At 36.9% G+C, this 23,122-nt stretch overlaps 1 protein-coding gene across 8 annotated transcripts in view; it reads left to right on the forward strand.

Annotated features, from left to right (window-relative positions):
• Positions 1 to 23,122, forward strand: part of EPHA7 (EPH receptor A7) — a 164,628-nt gene that overhangs the window by 1,934 nt on the left and 139,572 nt on the right. For 7 of the 8 annotated variants that reach the window (XM_013092875.5, XM_021267411.4, XM_013092869.5 and 4 more), the window contains exons 2-3: positions 2,540 to 2,604; positions 6,983 to 7,652. In XM_013092875.5, coding sequence (XP_012948329.3) covers positions 2,540 to 2,604; positions 6,983 to 7,652 — 735 coding nt within the window. Of the gene's footprint in view, positions 1 to 2,539; positions 2,605 to 6,982; positions 7,653 to 10,483; positions 10,597 to 23,122 lie in introns of those variants that run through there. The other variant, XM_038176977.2, reaches the window with a different exon arrangement.

Consider the following 23,122-nt stretch of genomic DNA (forward strand, 5'->3'; position numbering starts at 1 on the left):
ATGGGGGTAGGGGGGAAATAACTTTGCGGCTTCACCCCGGCCTCCATTAAGCGCTGGTCGCGGCTGCAGCCCCTCGTGGTTCCCTTTGCTTCCCTCTGGGGACGATGCGGGGGGCGAGGTTGGAAAGTTTTCCGACTCTCCTTGCTGCAGCTCGATAAAAGATGCTGGAGAGGAGCGGGGCTCTCCGACACTGAGGGTGTCGGCGTTACCTGCCCTGGGCTGGTCCCGGGGCTGCCCCTGCGGACGCCCCCTCCCCAAACCGGCTGCTGGGAGGGGACCACGTTAGGGCCTTTCCGCTGCTGCCCGGAGCGGGTGCGCGGCCGCGGTTCCATGCGGAGACGAGAGGCCGCCGCTTCCCGAGTGCGCGGTATCCCGCGGAGCCCCTTCCTCGAGGCCGCGGGATTTACGACTCTTGCCGCTTTTTGTCCTGCAGAAGCGGGGAGAGGGCGTGTGGGGGGGTGGCTGGGAGCTGCGCCTCCGCGGAGGGCTGGTCCGCGGGGAGTTGCGCGCTCCTGGGCAGAGGGTGCCCGATGCGCATCTCCCGCGGCTGCCGGGGGTGCACGGAGCGCGGCGCCGCCCCCTCCCCTCCGCCGCTTCGCACACGGAGCCCCCGGCGGCGCCGCTCCTCCCGGGCTAGGAGTCGTGCACCAGCCGCCCGCCAGGGATGGTTGTTCCCAGTAACTTTCGGGGCGACGAGAAAGGCAGCGTCTTCCAGAGTATTTACAGAGCAAGCTGCTTTTTTTTTTCTTTCTTTCTTTTTTTTTTTTTTTTTCTTTTTTGTTTGTTTGTTTTGTGTGTCGTCTTTCTGGGATGTGCCTGCCCATTGCTAAGTGCTGGAGAACTGCTGCCAAATAAAAAGTGTAATGAATTGCAGCCGTGGGATTTTGTGCTGGTGCTGAAAAGGTTAAATTTTTCACGGTACCTTTTCTTCCAGGATCGTTAGAAATGTTCTTGTTTAACAAACCACCGCATACACCACCTGCTTTTCTATAGAAAATGTTACAAAGTAAAGCCCCTTGGATCCAAGCTTAATGAAATAAGCAGATAATCTTTCTAGAAAGAGACTATCAAACTTCTTTAATGAGTAGTTCGACTTTATTAGTGAAATACAGGCCTGGATGCTACCGTTTGGAGTTCAACTAATATTTCAGATATTACTGGATGAACCTTTAAATACTTTTTTTTTTTTTTTTTTAATGTCGTGCCATCTTTCTAGTAATCCACTGAAGTTTTGTATTAAATTCTACCTGGATAAAGGGCTGAAAGCAGACTTGAAACCAATTCAAAAGACCTGATAAAAGTTGCTTCAAGTTAGATATTGAATTTAATACAAATTATGTATTGAATTTAACTATTTAAATGTTGTGCATAAAGTTATAAATAGCTTCAAAGCTACAACCATATTGAATATATTTAAATTAGAGATGTGGCATTTTATTTACCAAATAAAAGTATGAAGTTAAGTATGCAGTTTTGAAGAAGGAATCTTCAAAGTGCCAAGCCCAGATACATGGCTGATCACCATATAGCTTTGACTGTTTGAAAAGAAGTATTACAACAAATGATTTCATGTATTTTTTTTGGACATCACAGATTAATATATGTGTCACTTCAAAGTCTTTCAGAAAGTTATAATGATATGTTTAGAAAGAGGCATATAACTGTGATTGAAATATAAAGCTTGCATATAAATGTATATTTGGAGGTAATAGAACATCAGTAATATCCTCCAATATGTCCTGTAAAATAGTTAAGAGCTGGTTTATTAGGCTGTGATTAACCACTTTCTGAAGCAGGGTCACATTTAGCTGCAAATAATTGCACTGCTACTAAAATTGATGTCTTTTTGCAGAAGTGTCACTGGGGTATAATGACACGAAGATTTTAGTAAGCCATTGCTATAAAATGAGTTAGTCTGACTTTGTGTAAGTAGTATTTTGTATACGCAGTGTATGAGGTAATTGCAGAGTCTCTTATTTTCTGTATTCCTGTTTGTCATTTGTTTATGGAATTACTACTTAAAGGGCATGATTTTTTCTTTCTTACTCAAAAAGACCATTGCTTCTACAGTGCAACTCATGGTAAGATATAGACTAGACCTGTCTAAATCAGTTTGGATAAGTATTGAAATGCTGTTGTTTGTTTGTTTGTTTTTAAGCTCATTGTAAATTTCCCAGCATATGGGAAGTGTCCTCCTTATGAGGAGATGGGAAAGGGAACATGTATCTTAATAGCTGATTATTAATAATTTTAGGGCACTAGGAAATGCATTCTGCTTAGACTTAAGCAATGAAATTGTTAAGATTAGTATATATCTGTTTATATATGGATGGTATAAAAGCATTTAATCATCTATGTACAAGTTGTACATAGTTGTACTTGCATATTTTTTTCAATAATGTGAACAAAAAATAATTTGTACAGAAATATGTTTATTATTTTTAAAATTTAGACTTTGTTCTTTGATTTTATATTGCTGCATATTATATTTAACAAATGGTGGAAATTTTTTTTTTTCTTCGTCTTCTCTCTTTTTTAGTAATATTGCTGGACTCTAAAGCACAACAGACAGAGTTGGAATGGATTTCCTCTCCTCCCAACGGGGTAAGTACTCCATGCAAAAATTAACTTCATGAAGATGAGTAGTTATTTTAGCAAAGCAATTGCAACACTTGCTTTAAACTAGCTCTCTCTCATATTTCTCTCATTAATTGTACCAAGTGTTTATGGCTCTTTCATTTTTAGAATGGAAAGAAGTGTACCTTGGGTTATAGTGTACAAACATAAGCTAATTAAAAGGAGTCTCCTCTTTGGAAGCTCACTTAAACATCCTCAGTAGCTTTTCCTTTTTACTGTAATCCTTTGTGGTATACTAGAAAACTCTCTATATTTACAACAGAGTGTTTTAAATCACTTTTTTCTTTATCCTTTAGGAACAGCAGATATACTTCTGTGTGGAAACTTTCTAAAAATATGTTTTTCATTTTCTGTATAATGGGCAATCATAAATTTGTTTATGATGTTTTCTTTGTAACTGAATAGCACAGATTGAAGTGCTCTAAAATAAAAACATTTATACTGCAGATGTGTTTGAAATGACATTCCAAACTTGAAACATCCCCAAGTCTTGAGGATCTTGATATCTGGAACCAGGAACCAATTATGTGGTTAAGGCCACCTCCAGCTTGCTTACAAATTAATCTCATGGTATTCTGTTAAATGCACCATTGTATGGTAGTACATCATTATAAAAAACGAGAGATTTAGAAACATCTGTACTATTGTCTTATATATTTTAGAAATGCTGCTTTTATACTGAATTAAAAGTGGTATAAAACCTCTTCTTCCTCAAGTCTTAAGGAAGAAAGAATATTTTCAGAATGATACAGCGGGTATATTGTCCAGCGTTAGCTCAGTCTGAGAAATAATAAATTATATGTCTCGTTCTTACTCATGGAAGCAGTCTTGCAGCATCCACTGTGACTCCTTGCATGAACAAGGACGTGGGGGATAAGGCCCTTAATCTTCGGCGCATTGAGAAATCTGGAGCCAGAAGAGCGTGAAGTGTGAGTGGGGATATAAAAGTGTAACAAATCCTTTAAATAAGAAGAATGAAAATCTGAAAGTGTCTTTCTTTAAAAGCAAGATCGTAAAATCAATACAAGCATAAACTGGAAACGAATGTAACAACTTCAGAAAGAATGTAATGTGAGCTCAACACTTATGGTGTCTAATAATGTCGGCATTAGTGTTTTACATTGATTGAAGCCTTTACCAGAGGTGTTTGAAAGATTAGGTTGGTGGCAAATACATTATGTTAACCTGTAGATAATGAAAGACATGTCAACACATTACACATGTCAGCATACTTAAAGATGAAAGTAGAGTCAAATTCAATAAATGGTAAAAGGGAACTTTAAGAGGTAGAAGGCAATTTCAATGAAACTAAAAATGAATGAAAACTAGTGACTGGATGTTTGTGTGAAAATGATCAGAAGTATCTGATCAGTCTGTGTATCAACATAGAAATACCATTTTAATAGTGTAATTTTGAAAAAAAAAAAAGTACTTTCACTTATTGTCTACTACACAAAGATTTCATGAGAATAAACACAGAGAACATATCTCTTGAGTGAAACTACCACTTCACTGTAGTATGGATTATATCACCCAGGCACTTGTTAAATACCTTATTCAACTGCAGATGTTACATCTAACACTGATCTCCAATATTGTTGTTAGTATTTAAACTAACAAGTATTTAAACTAACAAGTTTAAATACTATATATTGGAATCAATAGAAAGGATACATTTAAATAGGATGGCACGAATATCACCATATGTAGCAGCAAGTTATAGAAAAAATGAATTTCCTTCCTATAAAAGCCAACATGGAATTTATCACTTTAAAAATACTAATGAGGTATGATCTCAGGTGGTATATGTGAAGACTTATCCTGAAGTACTGATGTTTTTTTTTTTTTTAGTTCCATAGAGAAGCAGGTATGCAATGGACTATTTGAAGTAATAGTTCTGTCATTACTGAATTAACTCCTAAGTCATAGTCCCATTTTTTTTTTTTTTTTTTTTAAGACATGCGTATTCCATGGATTCAGGAAAATGTGGAAAGCTAGATTTAAGCCCTCAGCTGAAGATAACGTAAAATAAGGCTTCTTATCTGAATTTAGTGTTTCGTATCCCCATACAATGAGCTCTTGCCTGTATGACGGCTCTTTTATGTCAAAGGAAAACAGTTTGATTTTTGTTAAATATATATATATATATATATATATATATATTTTTTTTTTTTTTTTTTTTTGACCAGGATGGGGACATAAATCTATTTTGATGTGACAGAATCCCATCGATGCCCAGACTCTGATGAGTCAAATTCTGTTCTGTGTTGCATTAAAGCTGCTTGTGCTTCACGGATATGATACTTTCCTTAACTGGACTGTCTTATTCCAGAATCTGTCTTGGTGTGTTCAGGGAGAACTGCTTACACAAGATGAAAATGTTCAATGTGATGTGAAACTGAAATTATAAAAATCAGTAAAATTTTAGGCTTCATGCCTTTTTTGTCACGTTTGGATTGGTGCTTTATTTATTTATTTATTTATTTATTCATTCATTCATTCATTCATTCATTCATTCATCAGTGTGACGGTGCCAGAAACCCTGGTCCCTTTTTTATTTTTCCCTGTTCTTGTTAGTAGTGCTAGTTCTCAAGGGGAGCTGGGGAGAATCTTACTCATTCAGATCTAATAAATTTATTATCAAAATAGTCTGACATGAATACAGGTCCATATGCATTCAGTTCAGTTGACTCCATATGCATTCAGTTGATTCCATGAGCATTTAATATTTCAATAATTTAATCCCATGTATATATATGTATAATACCATAGATGCCACATCTATATTAACTGTAGGTCTTTGAAATATACTTTGATATGTACAACTTCTGTGCATTTCAGCATCTGCAGTCATGATGTATTTTGTGGTGATAACTTCCAGCATCAATCCAGCTACATCTGCTTTTTCTTGGAGCAGTAGGCCAACATTAAAATGATCTCATTTGCTGTCAAATAGTTTTGCAAAGTATTGTATACTGCATGGTCCCTAGTCTGGAAAACCAATGCCTTCCATGCTTGGTTACCAGTATGAGGAATGTCAGTGAGTGCTCTGTCCTGCAGAGGTGCTGAATATCCTAGTTCCGCAAAGCACTTAAGCACATGCTTACCATTAAGCTCATAAGTACTGTCATTGATCTTAAGCGTGAGCTTAAGTGCATTATTGACACACGGCCAGAGGGCTAAGTGCCATAAGAAGTCACGGTTGCCTATATCATCGGGTGAGGATAGCTCAAAAAAACAAACCCTTAATTTATTACAGCTGCAGTTTCTGCAGTATGTTTAATGTTACAAGAAATACGAAAAGAAGTGTGAGATGTACACTGTTTTGAATGTACCTGCACAGATTTGCCTGGCTGATTTCAGGGGAAGGTTTGCCGTTGCCGGAGGTGCACTTTTCAAAGACACCAAACTCTGTGAAAGACTGCAGGTCTGTTATACACTTCTGGGTTTGTTACACAGTTGTTATCCTAAGGAGGGAGTAACAACAAAAGCCAGTTCTCTGGCTTTGAACCAGAGAACTTTCAATCATGTGGGTTGTTCTTAACTGAATATTTAATCTAATATTTAAACTCCCAGCCAACTGAAATTAGTTTCTTTTAACATGGGTGCAGCCACTGAACAAAAGGTGAGTTGAGGAGCATCCGCTTATATGTGTTGGTTTGTGAGTAGAATGGAACATGGAGTGAACAAAAAGAAAACTATCAAAGTGTTTTCTCACTTTCAGACTTTTAATTGTCCTTTGTTTCTCGTTGTCTCTCCATGCCACTTTAATCACATAGAAGTGAAAATTGTACACCTCATAAGTTTCAGGAGCCTTCTGCTTTCCATACAACTGAAAGCTCCACCCAATGTTTTTATGCACAAAGGCTGAAATTGCACACTAGGCAATTTCAGTTTCTAAGACTACACCGATTTTAGGTTTCTTCTGGAAATGAAGCTGCCTTTTGGTCTTTGCTTACCCAAAGCTATTATGACCTTAATAAAATGTGGGAGAACCCAGTGTGGAATTAGAGCTTGGTATGTTGAACAGCCTTTTCTAAAGTTTCCCCTTTAGAATTGTATCCATGATGTGAAAATGATTTTTAATTTTTTTTTTTATTTATTTATTTTTATATATGGGAAAGATATTATATGGGAAAGATATAGATGGGGGCAGATCTTCCGGTTGGATTAATATGTATTTTCTTTATTTGGATGTTTAAGAATATTTTAATAACATACTTTTTATGAAGCCTAACTGTTAAAAAGGAGTGAGACTTAAGTTGTGTGAAGCTTTTTTTTCAAATTCACAATAGTTACAATGTCATATTTGTTTTATATTACTAACTGCTTGTTATTATTTTAGTGGGAAGAAATTAGTGGACTGGATGAAAACTACACTCCTATACGAACATACCAGGTATGCCAGGTCATGGAATCAAACCAAAACAACTGGCTTCGGACTAACTGGATTGCAAAAAGCAATGCACAAAGGATTTTTGTAGAACTGAAATTCACTCTGAGGGATTGTAACAGTCTTCCTGGAGTTCTGGGAACTTGTAAAGAAACTTTTAACTTGTATTATTATGAAACAGACTACGACACTGGCAGGAATATCCGAGAAAACCAATATGTAAAAATAGACACTATTGCAGCAGATGAAAGTTTTACCCAGGGTGATCTGGGGGAAAGGAAAATGAAACTTAACACAGAGGTGAGAGAAATTGGACCTTTGTCCAAAAAAGGATTCTATCTTGCATTTCAGGATGTAGGGGCCTGCATTGCTTTGGTCTCTGTCAAAGTCTACTACAAGAAGTGCTGGTCCATCATTGAGAACTTAGCTATTTTTCCTGACACAGTGACTGGTTCAGAGTTTTCCTCTTTAGTTGAAGTACGAGGAACTTGCGTCAGCAGTGCAGAGGAGGAGGCTGAGAACTCTCCGAAGATGCACTGTAGTGCAGAGGGAGAATGGTTAGTGCCTATTGGAAAGTGTATCTGCAAAGCAGGATACCAGCAGAAAGGAGACACATGTGAACGTAAGTAAACATACAGCTTGTTGTAATATGTGCAAATATGGGTTTATATTATACCATCTGATTATTTATCTGCAACAGAAATGCATGATCAGTCTGCATCTTAAGTTTTCACATCCTCAGTCTGTAAACTTTACACTGGCCAGTCTAAAGCAGTCAGTTTTTCTAGGCATGGACATTGGCAGTTGTGTACTGCATTTAATTCTATTCTTGTTTACATTTAAAAACTTGTGCAAAGTATAAATACTGATTCAGGGCTAAAACTCTGAGCAATTTAAGGGGACAGTCCTTATACTTCTTAGTACAGAACATTGTATTAATACCCCTGAGTGGTTAAAGAACTTGTTCTTTTATATGGTCTGTGACGATTACAAGGAAACTAAAACTGAGGAAATAAACTTAGAATGACATGTGGTTAGTAATAGAAATAATGCACACACAAAAACTGCATTACAGATTTGTGTCATGAGTGCATACAAATTGAGAATACTGTTTTAGGTCTTTCAAACAGAATATCAAGTTCCCAGGGTGAAGTATGTTTTCTTTTCTACAATATCTTATGCATAAAACTAACTTTAAATTTTGGTTTGCCAGGGGATCATGGTGATTAGTTTATAATACTAGCAAGTCAGAGGCTATTGCATTGTACTTTCTAATTTGGGCTGACTCAGTTACACATTTTTAGAAAAATACTTACACTTAGCATGGCTGGGCTATATGCGTAAGAAGTTTCTGCTTTGTGTAAAAAAAAAGGATATATTACTGTCTCTGCTTACAGTAAAATCAAGACATTTTCATATAGATTTAAAACAAGTTATATACCATTCTTATCATAAGATAACACAACTAATTATTTATGGTCACATCTTTATCACATGATAGACATACATTAGTGAGAAATGTTGCATGTAAGTTGCACAGGTGTTGCATGTAACACCTCTAGCCCCCACTGCCCACAAATCTGTGAAGAGGAATAACCTACAGAATCTCAAAACCAAAGATGGCTGTGGTCAGTGAGTCTGAGATGTTTATGTAAGGATTTCAAAATCTACAGAGGATTAGGGTCACCCTAAAGGAAGGAAAGTAAATGTGCTCATTATTAATAAGTTGTCCTCAGGGAAAAACATGATTGTGTTCCTGATGAGTTTCTTTTACTAGTAAATTCTATATAAGGTGAAGTGAGTAGAATTGATCGGAGGCCTTTGTAGCCTCGCACAAATCTTTCATTGTTTTGTTGGGAAGGGATGAAGGCTTATACAGTACAGAGGGTGATCTCATTAGGAATAATCATGATGTGAAAAACTGCCCACATGAAACTGCTCAGCAGACTGTATTAAGGCTCTGTTAAAAATATTAAGCAGTATATCCTATTCTGAAACCTGTTCTGATGTTTTCAAATGTTTCTTTGGAGTGACTGTCTTTTTTCTTTTTTCCTTGATTAGGGACCTAGTCATGGCTGATACAATGAGTATACTAATTTTATTTGTCTTTCAATTGAGAAGAGAAAGTATCCAAAAAAGACAACAGTACATGTTGGGAAGTGAGTTGGGGAGAGGGGCATTGGGGGTATGGATAGATAGAGGAGAAATTCATGTTTGGTAACTGGAAGTCAAGTAACTTATGTATTAAACAGGCTTCTTAATTTCTAACCACACTGATGTTGACAAAAGAATTAAATGATAACTTGTACTTGAGTATAACAGTATGCTCATTTGCAAGAACACTTCTCACTTTTGGCTTGCTTCCAAAGCAATTGCTAAGAGAATACACTACTCTGGAAACAGTCCAGAGGATCATTTATGGTATCTTTTTTTTTTTTTTTTTTTTCTTTTCTTTCAGTGATCCTGTTAAGAGTTTGAAAACAAACTCTGGCTCCATATTGAGGCACGTTAATGTATTTGAGAGAGGAAAGGTGGGAGGCAGCCGCTTGCTGAATGTGCGCTGCTGGCAGCACAAAGTCAGGGTGATCTGAGTGACTGTGGCTTACAATAGTAATTGCAGCCTGTGACGCTTGTTAGCCATATCTGTGCTTGAGGATGTTATTAAGTATGATCAACTATGTAGTGACCGATAATACAGCTGGCACACTGATACAGCATCTGTTTTTTTGTGACAGATATTGAGAGAAACTTATCTGAGCATTGACACTAATGCAACTGGCTATCTGTTACTGTCAAGCTGTGTAACAGATCAAGCAGAAGCAAGTCGATATGTGCTTCCTTAACCCAGAGCTTTTATAGCCCTGTCTGAGGGCTCACTTCTGCAAGTACTTTGTACCTGGCATGCTGTGTGACTTCTTTGGGACTACTCGTGGTAGAAAGCATTGTGCTCTGTCAGGATGGGCAAAAGTCTGATTCCTGTCTCACACATACTATAGCTCAGCTGAATTAATTTAACACAATAGGAAGGCCTTTTAAAGATACAGAATAATGCCTTATCTGTCTGCATTGTATTAAAGGTAGGAGTAGATGGCCACATTGTAGTTCCAAATAGCTCTTCAAACTGTAACACAGTGGGGTTTTTCATTTGTATTAAGCTGGCTTGATTGGCTGACTGTGATTGAAGAATGTGATCCTTTTGCATATAGCTTCTCTCCTGTATGTGAAATTTATTGAGTTCAGATACTAAAACAATTGAATTTTGATTTATTTGAATTCTGCACTGGGTGTGCTGCCAGATGTGTTGTTGTTGCATGAATGTAAGTAACTAGCAGTGTTGGGAAGGATACGGAAGGAAGCAGTCATGAGTAGTGAAACACATAACCTGGACATTGATCTCCCTTGTGTTTATTCTGCAGTGGTCAATCTTCTAAGTTGAATTCATCTCTTTTTCAGATGAACACTGATTACTTCTCAGTGGTCTAGTGGGATAATGAATAAGAGAGCCTAACTCCAGAGAGCTCACAGTCTTCATGTAAGGCAAAATCTTAAAGTTTGGTGAAACAAGCATGAGAAAACTAGATAAGCATGTGGAATTTGGATTGCAGAGTTGTTTTTTTTGTTTGTTTGTTTGTTTTTTTTGGGGGGGAGGAGGGAGGGACATTACAAAGGACACTCCTCAGTATTGATCGTATGTCTGCTGGTGTGTGGCACTGAGTTGAGGCAGGGAAATTCTACCTCTTAAAGTACTATACTGAAAAGTACCTAGCAAAGGTACCTGAAGGGTACTTAGCAAAGCTGTGTATCATGTACTGTGTGTCTGTTCCAGGGAAAAGAAAAAAAAACAACAAAAAAAAACAAACACCACCACCAAACCCGATGAAATTCTCACTATCTGTAGTAGACTCCCAAGAGATGTAACTGATTTATTTCTCACAGTGGAGTCCAGTCGATATGTTGCACATGTAAAGACCACACTGGGGTCAGTGACTGGTATTTGAATGAGAAAATGATTCTTTGAGAACTAATTTAATGTATTTTCCATCTGTTTCATGTTAGTTGAGGGTGGGATGAGAGAATTATATTTACTCAATTGGAGCAGTAGAGAAGGTAGTTTCAGAAGGTAGGAAGCATCTCTTAATATGACTGAGCTGAAAAATTACATAGATGATTTGGCGCTAAGTCCAAACAACCGGAATTCAAGGCAAAGCCAAATGGGTACTTTTTACTGTTAAACATTTTATAACACCATATGCATTAACAGTTGTAGCAGTTGTCTTATTGGCCCCCAAAATGGGGAGGGTTTTAGAGCTATTTGTACATTTTGTCTTGGTGAGGTAAAAAGGGAGCTAGAGGCTTTTCTTTCCAAACTTTGTTATGTGATATACTTTGTGCCAGACTACAAGTTACATCTGTTCCTTTTTTTTTTCTTTTTTTCTTTTTCTTTTTCTTTTTTTTGGGGGGGGGGGGAGTGGGAGAATGATAAACTTTTGTATCTTGGCTTTGTGAAATATTACTTGATAACAGATGCCAAAACAGAATTTGCCTTATGTTTGTCATATTTGTGGTAAAGTGGTGTGTTTTTCTTTTCCTGTGTGTCTGTTTTTTTTTGTTTGTTTGTTTTGTTTTTTTAATACTCAGGAACATGCAACATGTTTGCTAGCAAAGGGCAATGAATTGAGAGGGGAATGTGAATAAGATGTCATTAAAATAAAAGTTACCAAAGTTACTTCTCAAAAACACAGGATGCATGATTTGGTATAGAGTTTGGCCCAGGTGGTATGTCTCAAAGCCTGTGGGTAACCTGCTAATTGAATAGCTGTTTTTGACATTCCTGCATTTTCAATTTGAAAATAGTTTAGTGTGTGGAGAAGGAGCAAAATGGTAGACAGCTTCATCAGTAGCATGTATATTATCAAGACTTTTTTTTTTTTTTTAAGAGAATTTACCTTTCCTCCATTTACTTCCAAAATTGCTCTTGTGAAGAGAATGTAATTATTTTCAGCAACTTGAACCAGTGCCAAGAATAAGGACATTTCTGACAGTTTTGCTATTTTCTATAAAGCCAGTGAAAGCTCAAAAGCAGAGTCCCTACCTCCTTCCCACCTCCACATAAGATATTCAGTAGTTTTTTTTGTCCTTTTTAAACAAATGTAATTGTGATCAGATGTTAGGTCCCAGACACAACCACATAGGAACTACTAGATTTTTAAATACGTTGCATAAGTATCTTTCCACAAAATTCAGAAAAATATAACATACTATCATGGTTCCACTCAAGTGGGCAGCCGAGTTCCACCACAGCCACTCTCTCATTCCCTCTCCTCAAAGAGGAATGGGGAGAAAATATGATGAAAAGGGCTCAAAGGTTGAGATAAGGACAAGAAGATCACGCAGTAATTATTGTAACACAGGTAGCTGTGGGGCCAAGAGAAGTTGTGCTTCTGTACCAATAACTTCTGAAGTGGCTTGAATCCCCTCATATGCTGTTAATATTTCTTTTTCAGCTGGAGTGTAATTGGCTTCTGGTCCTCGATAGCCCTGGCTCCAGAACCCCAGAGGTCGGCCTCGAGTTTCTCCTGGGGTCTTCTGCCAGAGGCTCCGGGTGAGCCCATGCTCCCCAGCTGCAGTGTAAAGTATGTTTTGCACAGCTGGTCTGGTACGGACAGGCCCAAGGGCTACTGCACGAGCTATTTCTTGTTTGAGTTGTTCCAAGGCCTGTTGTTGCTCGGGGCCCCACTCGAAAGAGTTCCTCTTTCAGGAGTCACTTGATATAGAGGACTCACAAGCTGACTATAGCCTGGCACATGCATTCTCCAAAATCCCGCAAGGCCTAGGAAAGCTTGTGTTTCTTTTTTGCTAGTTGGCAGAGACATAACTGTTACTTTGTTGATCACATCCGTCGGAATGTGGCGACGTCCATCCTGCCATTTTACCCCCAAGAACTGGATTTCCTGTGCAGGTTCCTTGACCTTATTCTGTTTAATGGCAAAGCCAGCTTTCAGGAGAATTTGGATTATTTTCTTCCCTTTCTCAAAAACTTCTTCTGCTGTGTTACCCCATACGACGATATCATCGATGTACTGCAGGTGTTCAGGAGCATTCCCCTGTTCCAGTGTCGTCTGGATCAGTCCATGGCAAATGTTAGGGGCTGTGTTTCCACCCCTGGGGCAGTCGATTCCAAGTATACTGAATGCCCCTCCAAGTGAAAGCAAATTATGGCCTGCAAGACTGTTCGTCACTCCTCTCACTCTCCCAGCTGCTGTGTGGCACAGCATTTTTTTCCCTGTCTTAAATATGCTCTCACAGAGGCGCAAAACAATATCGCTTATTGGCTCGGCTCTGGTCAGCAGTGGAGCAGCTTCTAGATCCTTCTCACAGAAACCACCCCTATGGCCCCCTGCTACCAAAACCTTGCCATGTAAACCCACTACACATACTTACAGATGAAAACTTTGAGCTAGATGGTCAAGAGTATTGAAGGTGTTTCAATACTCTTCAAAACAAATGCAGAATTGTAATCTTTACTTTGATCCTCCTATGGAGTTTCTAGACAGTTAAGTGTCTTGTTTTCTTTCACCCTGGAGTCTCCTGACTACCCTTCTATGTCAGAGGGATGTGGTAAAAATTATTTTTATTATTAGTTTTATTTGCTATATCTTTCTTTTAGAACAGTCTAGTCTTCATAAAGGAGGTTTTCACAAATTTGTCAGTCTCCTTAGGTCATTCTCGTTTCTTTGTTCATGTCATTCAACCTTATGATTGTATCAGCACAGAGATGAGAAGAACTCTCTCTACCATGATATGTATCTTAAGTTAAATAACAGAAAATGGCAGAATAATAATAAATAACAGAAATTAAATAACAGAAAATACCATGGGGTATCCTCTCAATCTCCTCTTCTCCAGGCTGAACTGAGTGGCTTCAGCAGCTCTTCACCCATTCCCCCCCCCCCCCCCCCCCCCCCAATTCAGCAACTTCTCCTTTGGAAGCTCTCTAACAGTTTTATGTCCTTTTTACACTGTAGTGCCCAAAACTGAACACAGTAGTCGAGGTGAGGCCACACCAGTGTATATAGCAGGACAATCACTTCTCTCAGTAGGCTGCCAGGGCACACAGTCATCTCATATGCAACTTGATGTCAAACAGAACCCCCATTCTTCATAGCATTTGTTCCAGGTCTCTGTGTTGTGGTTCCTTTCAACCATAAAATACTTTTTTTGTTTGTTTGTTTGTTTTGTTTTGTTTTTTTGATTGATTTTTTTTGTTTTGTAGTGTTCTTTTATATGAAGCATCTGAATCAACTTGATTACTGTAACTACAGACCATCATAGTCTTGGTAACGTAAGCCTTTCTCAAGTCTGACATGAAGATATATGAAATGCTAGGTGATGTTAAGTTGAAGTGATCAAGAACCACATGGTGGAGGTAATTGCAACTGGATAGCTCTCATCCATGATGCCATCAATGCTCCCTAAAATGAATTAACCGGAAAGCTAATGTCAGAAGAGCTGACAGTGGTTGAAATAGTACATACAGGTGAGCAATCAGGAGCCCAGATCTCAGAAATATAAAAAAAACATTAGTTGACATAGTTGAATGTTGAGCTTTTCCCTTCTCCAACCTCTCTTCTTTCCCTCTCCCTATTCCTCTTCACAAATTCTGTTGTCTCCAGGAATTAATTTTACTTTTGCATTTTGCTAGAGCTTTGAGTATCAATTTCTTAGACTCAGTTTGTTGTATATTTTTTCCTCATCAGATTCACTGCTGATCATAAATTTTGAAAACAAAACAAAAAGCAAACAAAAAAAAACAGCAATGAAGTCAAACAGAACCTTAATAATTTCTCCTTCAGTTACAGAGGAGTTGTCTTTTTACAGGTCTGAAATACCACTCCTGAATTAGCTGTGGTTGCTCAACAGCTGGGCTGTTAACTCCTCAGCCAAAAAATCTGTTTCTTCTAAATAAAGCTTTAGCTGGTGTTTAGAATTGGAATCTCTTGGTGTCAAGCCTGTTGCCCAGAACCACACGTCTTGCTGCTGAAGCAAACTTTTCTGCTCAGAAAACTTTTGTGAGAAGTTGCAATAAACATGCAGTAGTTTTTGTTATCATTGTCTAAGTACAGAAGTTTCCAAGATGAGACAAAAAAAAAAAAAAGCAAATACCTTACTTGGAAGTTCTTTTTTTTTTTTTTTGTTATTGTTTTGTTTTGTTTAATTCTTTTTGTCCAGGGTTTCTGATGATCTCTGACAATGAAGGCACAAAAATAAATTTAAATATTCTTTCATTTCCAAGTCTAAATGGCAGAAGAGTGACACATAAACCTTGTCAGGTTGTATCTCAAGTGTACGTCCATTCCATCAAATTGGACTGTTTATTTTTTATTTGCTTAAAAAAAATAAACAATAACCAATTAGGTGCCAGGAGAAAAAATGAGGATCAGCAGAATATGGGGAAGCTGAAAGCATAGAAAATTTAACAGAAGAGCTGATCAGAGAAAAGTGGGAGCATGTAAATATATGTTTAACATAATCTGCTTTAACAGTATCTGACATCTATATACAGATGGTAAAATGTTGACAAAGTTGTTCAAGCAAACTGTGCAGTTCAAAGTAGAAATTGTTCTCTGAAAACAAAGAGCCTTGTTTAAATGAATGAAGCTGAGGTTCTTATTAGAAAAGTGGGACAAACATACAGAGAGATCCATGTTTAGTACTGAAGTTGAAAGAAATGAAATTTATGTGAACAAAATGTTTGCTTAATGAGATTAAACTTTTGAATTTTGCTGGCCCCCAAACTTCATCCTTTCTCATGAAAATTTTTGTTTGTCTCCTAATAGTTCATATATAATAAGCACTATTAAATCTTTAAGACTATCTGTCTGTTTTTACTTAGGAAACTGTGGAGACAGTATTTTTTATTCCCTTTATGTGGCTTTTCAGCTGCTATCATCCTTATTACCGCTTGAACTACAATGTAAAAATTAATTGTTGGTTCTTGATTTCTCAGCATTAAATCTCAATGTTTTCCCTGCCCTATGCAAGCTCTGTCTGCAATACTAATTGAGTTATTAAAAAGAGTAAGCTGTCCAAAGTTGGTGGATTAAGACTTTTTAATTTAAAACAAGTAAAAAATCTTCAATTAACAAAAACAAAGACAATATGGTTCTCTCTAAGTGGACTCAATTCTATAAATTACACATACTTTGTTTATGTTTTGCTTTTTTTTTTTCCTTTTAGAAATACTGTAAATTGTACTTTGTTAATAAACACTTAAAGCTCTAACCAACTTGAGAATAGAACAGTTTGTAATGGGCTTTCTTAAAATAATTTAAAAAATATTTTAATGGAGTTCATTAAAAATGAAATATGGTTCATGAGGCAGTAAAAATATCTTTTCTACTGTAGGCATTCACAGGATATTGTGGCATAAAGCAGAAAAAAGGCAGGTTCACTGTTTAATTTCATGAAAAGTGACCTCTCTTTATAGTGTGATGAAATATCTAATTCTTTCTATTACCCTGCCTTAATGAGAAAACAGCAGCAATAACATATATATATATAACATTATGAACATTTAAATTTTATGAAATATCCCCTGTTTACTTACAAAACCTTTTACCCATGAACACTTTTTATTCTTTCCTTTGCACATATCTGTATCCATGAGTTGTTTCTCAGATTAATGACAAATGTATGGTATGTGTGAAAGTGAATAGTATCCTAACTAGTAGTTCACAGCAGAAATTATTTATTTTCTATGGGAATCATAGAAATCATATTTAATTTCTTAATAAAAATCATAAAATATGCCTTTTTCTCAGACATATTGGTAATAGTTCAGTATTTTTTGAGTGTCTCAGGTGAAGGGATATTCTTGTGCACTTATCCACTGATGACAGTTTCTGACTTCACCAAGTCTAGTAAATAAACACAATAAGTCAACATACTGCAAAACAGCTGTTCAGTATTCAATACTTTTCTTTACTTAAAGAGATTTTCCTTTTAGGAAAAATATTTTTAGAAGCTATATGCACTTTAGATAATTTGTTTTAATGTTAACCTAATTTATAGCTCAGAGTAACAAAGGCCACCACGTATAAAACTTGGGTGAGATAAGAATTAGGCTCAATTACTATAGTTCTAGAGTCCTGGTCTTGTCAATGTATGTACTTATATAGCCTTATTTAGCTGCATGGCCCCGCTGCGTATCCTAATGAGAATAAAGTTGCTCACATCTGTAAGAAACATCAGGGGTTTTTTTGTTTGTTTGTTTGTTTGTTTTTTTGTGTGTGTGGTTTTTTTTTTTTTTTAACAGTGGGTAAATTGATACTTTACCTTCCTAAATTCTATGGTTTAAATTAGTTACATGTGATTCTTAGCAAGATACAACTCTATTACAGTAATATCAAGCATTTTTCTAATAGAAGTCTTATTAACTGCAATTATTAGTATTTATGACACCTGACAGATCTCAAATGTCTGATTTATAAAAAGGAAGTACTTCATCAAGAAATATAATTACTGCTATTATTTCACAATATATTCAATATATATAAATGTAGAACAGATCAGAGATTTTTATTTTTTTTTTTAAGCTGTAATTGTGAAATAAGTGAAGGATACGATTATGAGAAGCTAGTGCAAATCTAGAGCACTAGCTTTCTGGTTAACTACTGATTTATGAGCAAAAGTATTTCTGATAGTATCTCTTACCATAAATAAGCATGCTTTAGAAAGTATATCCCTGAAACTGGGTTCCTATTTTTCAGGAGATCAGTTTATGACTAATTTAAGTAAGCAATGCCTCACACAGAAAACTGTGTGACTGTGGGGTCAGGCTTAATCCCTAGAGCTAAATGGCAAGAATCCTATGAACTCCATCAGTGTAACACCGTACGTTAATACTTCCCTGTGGAGGAAAGTGCTGAAGTTTTAAGTAACGTTTGCATAAACCTAAAGCTTTATGTTGATGGAATGTATTTAAATTAATTTTTGATTAGGAGTGTTTTTCTAAGTTGTAGGCATTGTGTTGGTAGAAATGTGTTCAGAGAAGCAAATATACATGGGACTCAAAAAGTCTATGGATGGTACAAGAGATATATGAAATCTAGCATGATTAATGGATATAAATTGTTAAATTATTTCTTTACATTTATTGAATGTGAAATATCACCCAGCCTAGATGACTGGTGCTGATTTTCCAGTAGATTGAGCGCACAGTAGGCTGAGCTATGCTAGCCATTGAGTCATGTTCCTGGAACTTCTCCTGTCAGGTGGCTGATATGGTGACCTCAGCTCCATATTCCTTTCACTTTACCGGATATGTCCTCATGACTGAATTGCCAAGTGTCCAGTGACAGTTCATACATGTACCGTTTTCTACATGCATTTATTTCTCCACAGCGGTCTAACGCCCGAATAAGACGTGCAGGTGTTATGAGTTCCTTGTCCACTTCTGCTCATGAAAAAACTAATAATAATAATAAACAGCCAACCATTAGTATATTAATATGTTATATTAATATTATTACATATTGTTATATGTAATAATATTATTGACGCCATCCACTCCACCTGAAAAGTTAGTACTCTGTGTCATCCAACTCTCCAGATCTTTCTCTGTTTCTCACTTTAGCAAGCTTCATTTATGTATGATCTGTAAATGCAATATTCTTTTAACTTCCTGAATGTGCCATCTTTTTCAACACTAAATCATTTTATGGGTTTACAATATAAGATACATAAGTAATGTATCTTATGAATGTCTATCTGGTGCCAATTTGAATTGAACCATTTGTGTCCACAGAGACACAGAGTTGGTCTTGAGAACCTCATTAAATCACTAATTCAAACTCTTGAAACCCTTGCTTAGCTACTATGAAAGAGCTTGAAGAATGCTAACAATTGAGATGTAAAAGTAAAGTTTATTGTATTTCTAAAAGTATGGCAGTCTGTGTGCCAAACAGCTCAGCTCAGTTGATGCTTAGTTTTTACATGTTAAAAAATAGATGTTCTCCAGCTTGTCTGTGGAACATGGTTTTAGTGGGCAACATGTGTCTGTGATCACTGACCATATTTACATGATCTCATTCAACTCAAGTTTTCCAGACTTATGTCAATTATTTTTTCATGCAGAGGAGAATTTGAACTCAGATCTATTGCTTTAAATAGGGCGTGTCAATTAACCAACATGTAGTCAGCACTTGAAGGTTTTAATAACCCCTGCTAACGAAACTATTCTGCTTTCCATAGTGTAGCAGTTAAAACCATTTATGTGGAGGTATGGATTCCAATCTTTTTGGTTCTGAATTGTGTATATATGTGTGTGTGTACACATACACATGTGTACATTATGTGTACACATACATATATTATAATATATAGAATTATATATATATAATTGTATTATATTTTTTTAAATATATTAAAATTATATTTATATATGTATTTAGATCATCTTTGGTATTTCTTTTTGAATTGCTGACTGGAGGTAATTTTTGAGTACAACTGGAATTTGGCTGAAGACAGGGTATTATTGTTTGATTTTGTTGTGTTGCATAAGACCCATGATATGGTCTCCTAGCTAAAACCAAACATTTAATCTTGCATGTTTGAGGTCTTGTGTTTCAAAATGCTGGCTTTTTTTTTTATTATTTTTTTCTTGATTGATTTATTTGCACAGTAAATAGTATAGATAACTCAACATTTTCATTGTTGTCCAAATTTATGTAATGAAAACTTGTTCTCTACCAGTAGCTCTTCAGTAAAAATTATTACTGATTGTTTTATTTCTTGAGTATAATTGTGGTATTGCTTTGTGTTTATTATATAAGGATAGTATGTTTATATAGACAAATGGAAAACTTTTACTATGTGTGCAGTTTTATTGACACTAGGTAGAAAAAGAAGTGCAGATCACGTCCCCCCCCCCCAAATGATACCTAGAAGGAAATGGGCATTGTTTTAGCTGTTATCAAATCCCAAAGCTCCATATTGTCACACAATTCGTTCACCTATGGAAATCTCAGCCAGATTTAATCTGCAGCCTGCAGCTGGTAAAAGTGAAAGTATCAGGTCCTTAAAACCATAAGCAGGGTTGAAAAATGTCCCACAGTGCTCACTTACGAATATAGTATTCAGTCTGTGATCTGAGACTTTCTGTTCTGTTCACTTTCACTTATCATTATATGCATATCATTTAATTTTCTGATTAAAAGGAGGCAATTCTTTGGCTTTATCATGTGTATTCTCATCTGTCTGCTTTAGTTTGTCAATTGAAATAAGACTCAATTTGGCCTATTAAAAAAAAAAAATCTAGTCAGTGGAATTGCTAGTGAATAATGGCAGTAAATGAGGGAAAGAAATAACACCTTTTTAAAACATCCCTTTTCCTGGATGAGTATGAGAGAGTAGGATACAATGGCATACCTACTTCTGATCTTTGTATCTTAAAGATTTTCTGTCATAAGTCTCCTTACCAGGAGATCTCTCTCTTTTTTTTTTTTTTTTTTTGTTTTTTTTTTTTTTTTTTTTGTCCCAAGGAGCTCAGAACTGGACACAGTACTCCAGCTGAAGCCTAACCAGATTTCCCTGTCAACAGTGTATTTATATTCAGTGAAGCGAAGCCCCAGCTTGTAGCACTCTCACAAACTGTACTCACTCTCAGTGGCACTCTCACAGACTGTACGCTCTCACTCTCAGTGACTTGTACAGCCTCGAGAAGGGAGGAGACAGTGAAAGGCCAGCATTAAGGTCATGGAAAAGGGGAATATCACATGATTGGAACTCTCTTATGATTACCCAAAGCAGGTAAAAACTCTTCTTCTGTAATGTAGTATGCATCTCTGTAGGTTAACAAATGGATATTTCTTGTCCTTTTTAAAACTTACATAGCTGTCTGCTTTGAAAAACATTGTGGTTCCACCAAACCCAGATGGAAGTACTACTGTGCTGCCAGAGATCCCTTGCCAATCTCTATCCCTGATAGCGGTTTATATCAGGGATATTTTTGGGCCCCTTGCTACAAGGGCATTGAGGTGCTGGAGCACATCCAAAGATGGGCAACAAAGCTGATGAAGGGTCTGGAGAGCCACTTATGAGGAGTGGCTGAGGAAGCTCTGGTTGTTCAGCCTCAAGAAAAGGAGGGTCAAAGAAGACCTTTTTGTGTAGTACAACTGCTTATGATTTTAAGGACCTGATACTTTCACTTTTATCAGCTGCAGGCTGCAGATTAAATCTGGCTGAGACTTCCATAGGTGAAGGAATTGTGTGACAATATGAAGCCTTGGGATTTGCTAACAGCTAAAACAATGCCCATTTCCTTCTAGGTATTATTTGGGAGGACATGATCTTTTTCTACCTAGTGTCAATAAAACTGTGCACATTGTGAAGTTTTCCTTTTGTTCTTAATGGAGGCTATAGTGACACGAGGATCAGTCTCTTGTCCCAGGCACCAAGTAATAGGACAAGAGAAAATGTCCTTAAGTTGTACCAGGGGAGGTTTAGGTTGGATATTAGGAAAAAAAAAAATACTGAAAGGGTTGTTAAGTATTGGAACAAGCTGCCCAGGGAAGTGGTTTAAGCCATCATTCCTGGAAGTCCTCGGAAAACATGTAGATGTAGGGCTTGGTGATATGGTTTAATGTTGGACTTAACTAAGGATACTAAGTGCTAGGCTTAAGGTTGGACTAGATGTTATTGGAGGCCCTTTCCAACCTAAATGGTTCTATGATTCTGAAACATATTGGGAAAGTCTGTTGAGCACTGCTATCATTTCATGCTTACATGCCAGTTCTCTCTCTTTGCTCTTTCCAAGTACCTTCAACTGGAGTTAATGTTTCCTGCAGGGCTGATATAGCACTCCAAAGAGGCAAAACTCCTTGCTTTTACCCAGTGGAGAAGGGGACTTGAAACATTTTTGTTGCAAAATAGCTTATTTTCCCTTGGGAAAAATCTTGCTTTATTCATAATAAATAAATAAATAGTCTCATGGGACTACTTGTGAGAGTAACAAAAACACGAATCAGCCCCATGTCATAACCATCTGTTACTAACACAAAGAGTAAGGGCTCAGCCTTGTGGCCCTTGCTAAAGGCAGTTTGTTTAATAGGAGTTACTACAGATATGAAAAATGTGTGTTTTCCTCATTATTGTTGCAATATCCCCACCAGTAGTGTTAAAAAACAAAAAAACAAAACAAAAAAAAAGGAAGGAATTAAAAAGAAAAAAAGTCATCATGACCACTGCTGTATGATCACACAATTACATTATTTTATGTTGCGGTAGGCTGCAATAAACATCTAATTTCAAGAAATATTGCAGATTTTTTAAAATTTGCTTTAGCTACTTTCATGTATATATTTTGTAGTATCTCTTTTGGCTTTATGACTGAATTGTGACTGGGTTTTCTTTTCTACTGTTTTTTTTTATGATTGAGGTAGACCTCCTTTTTGAACATGGCTAGTGTGAAAAAGGTGCAGCTTTTCCCTTCTCCCTCAGCAGGGAATGTTTGCCTTTTTACTTAGTTCTACTGCTCTCTGCCCTGCCAAATAATAACTACAGGTGTTATTAGAAAACGGAAATCATTTGATCCATACTTCCATGCTATTTCATAGCAGAAGGTTAGATTTGGTGGCTGATACTTCCATTTACTTCTTTGGCTGGACTGCCACGCTGGATTGCATTTTTGTTCCCACCTTTGTGACCTCCCATGTGTTAGTCATTCCTATATCAGTATTTTAGGGAATCACTCTACAATACTTATTACAAAGCCTGTCATTCTGTAAAAAATCAATTTTGGTGCCCCCCACCTACTTTTATCATCAGCTTTTACATGCATCATTTTTAGATCTTCCTTAAGTCTTAGAGTTATGCCAAAGAAAGCATTTGAGCCATAGGTTTTAATAGGGGCATTAAGTCTGTGCTCTTTCACTTCTGGTTATAAATGTATGCTTACCATAGCAAGTGTTGTTATAATTCTGTGGATTGGATCTCAGTGGGAGGCCAGTTCCCTGGCTAGCTATACTGCCTTTAAGGGTGGCTATGCACAATCATTTTGGCGCAGAGCACATGCAGTGCAGCCCAGAATCTGGG

Source organism: Anas platyrhynchos, chromosome 3 (assembly GCF_047663525.1).
Source record: "Anas platyrhynchos isolate ZD024472 breed Pekin duck chromosome 3, IASCAAS_PekinDuck_T2T, whole genome shotgun sequence".
Classification (NCBI taxonomy): domain Eukaryota; kingdom Metazoa; phylum Chordata; class Aves; order Anseriformes; family Anatidae; genus Anas; species Anas platyrhynchos.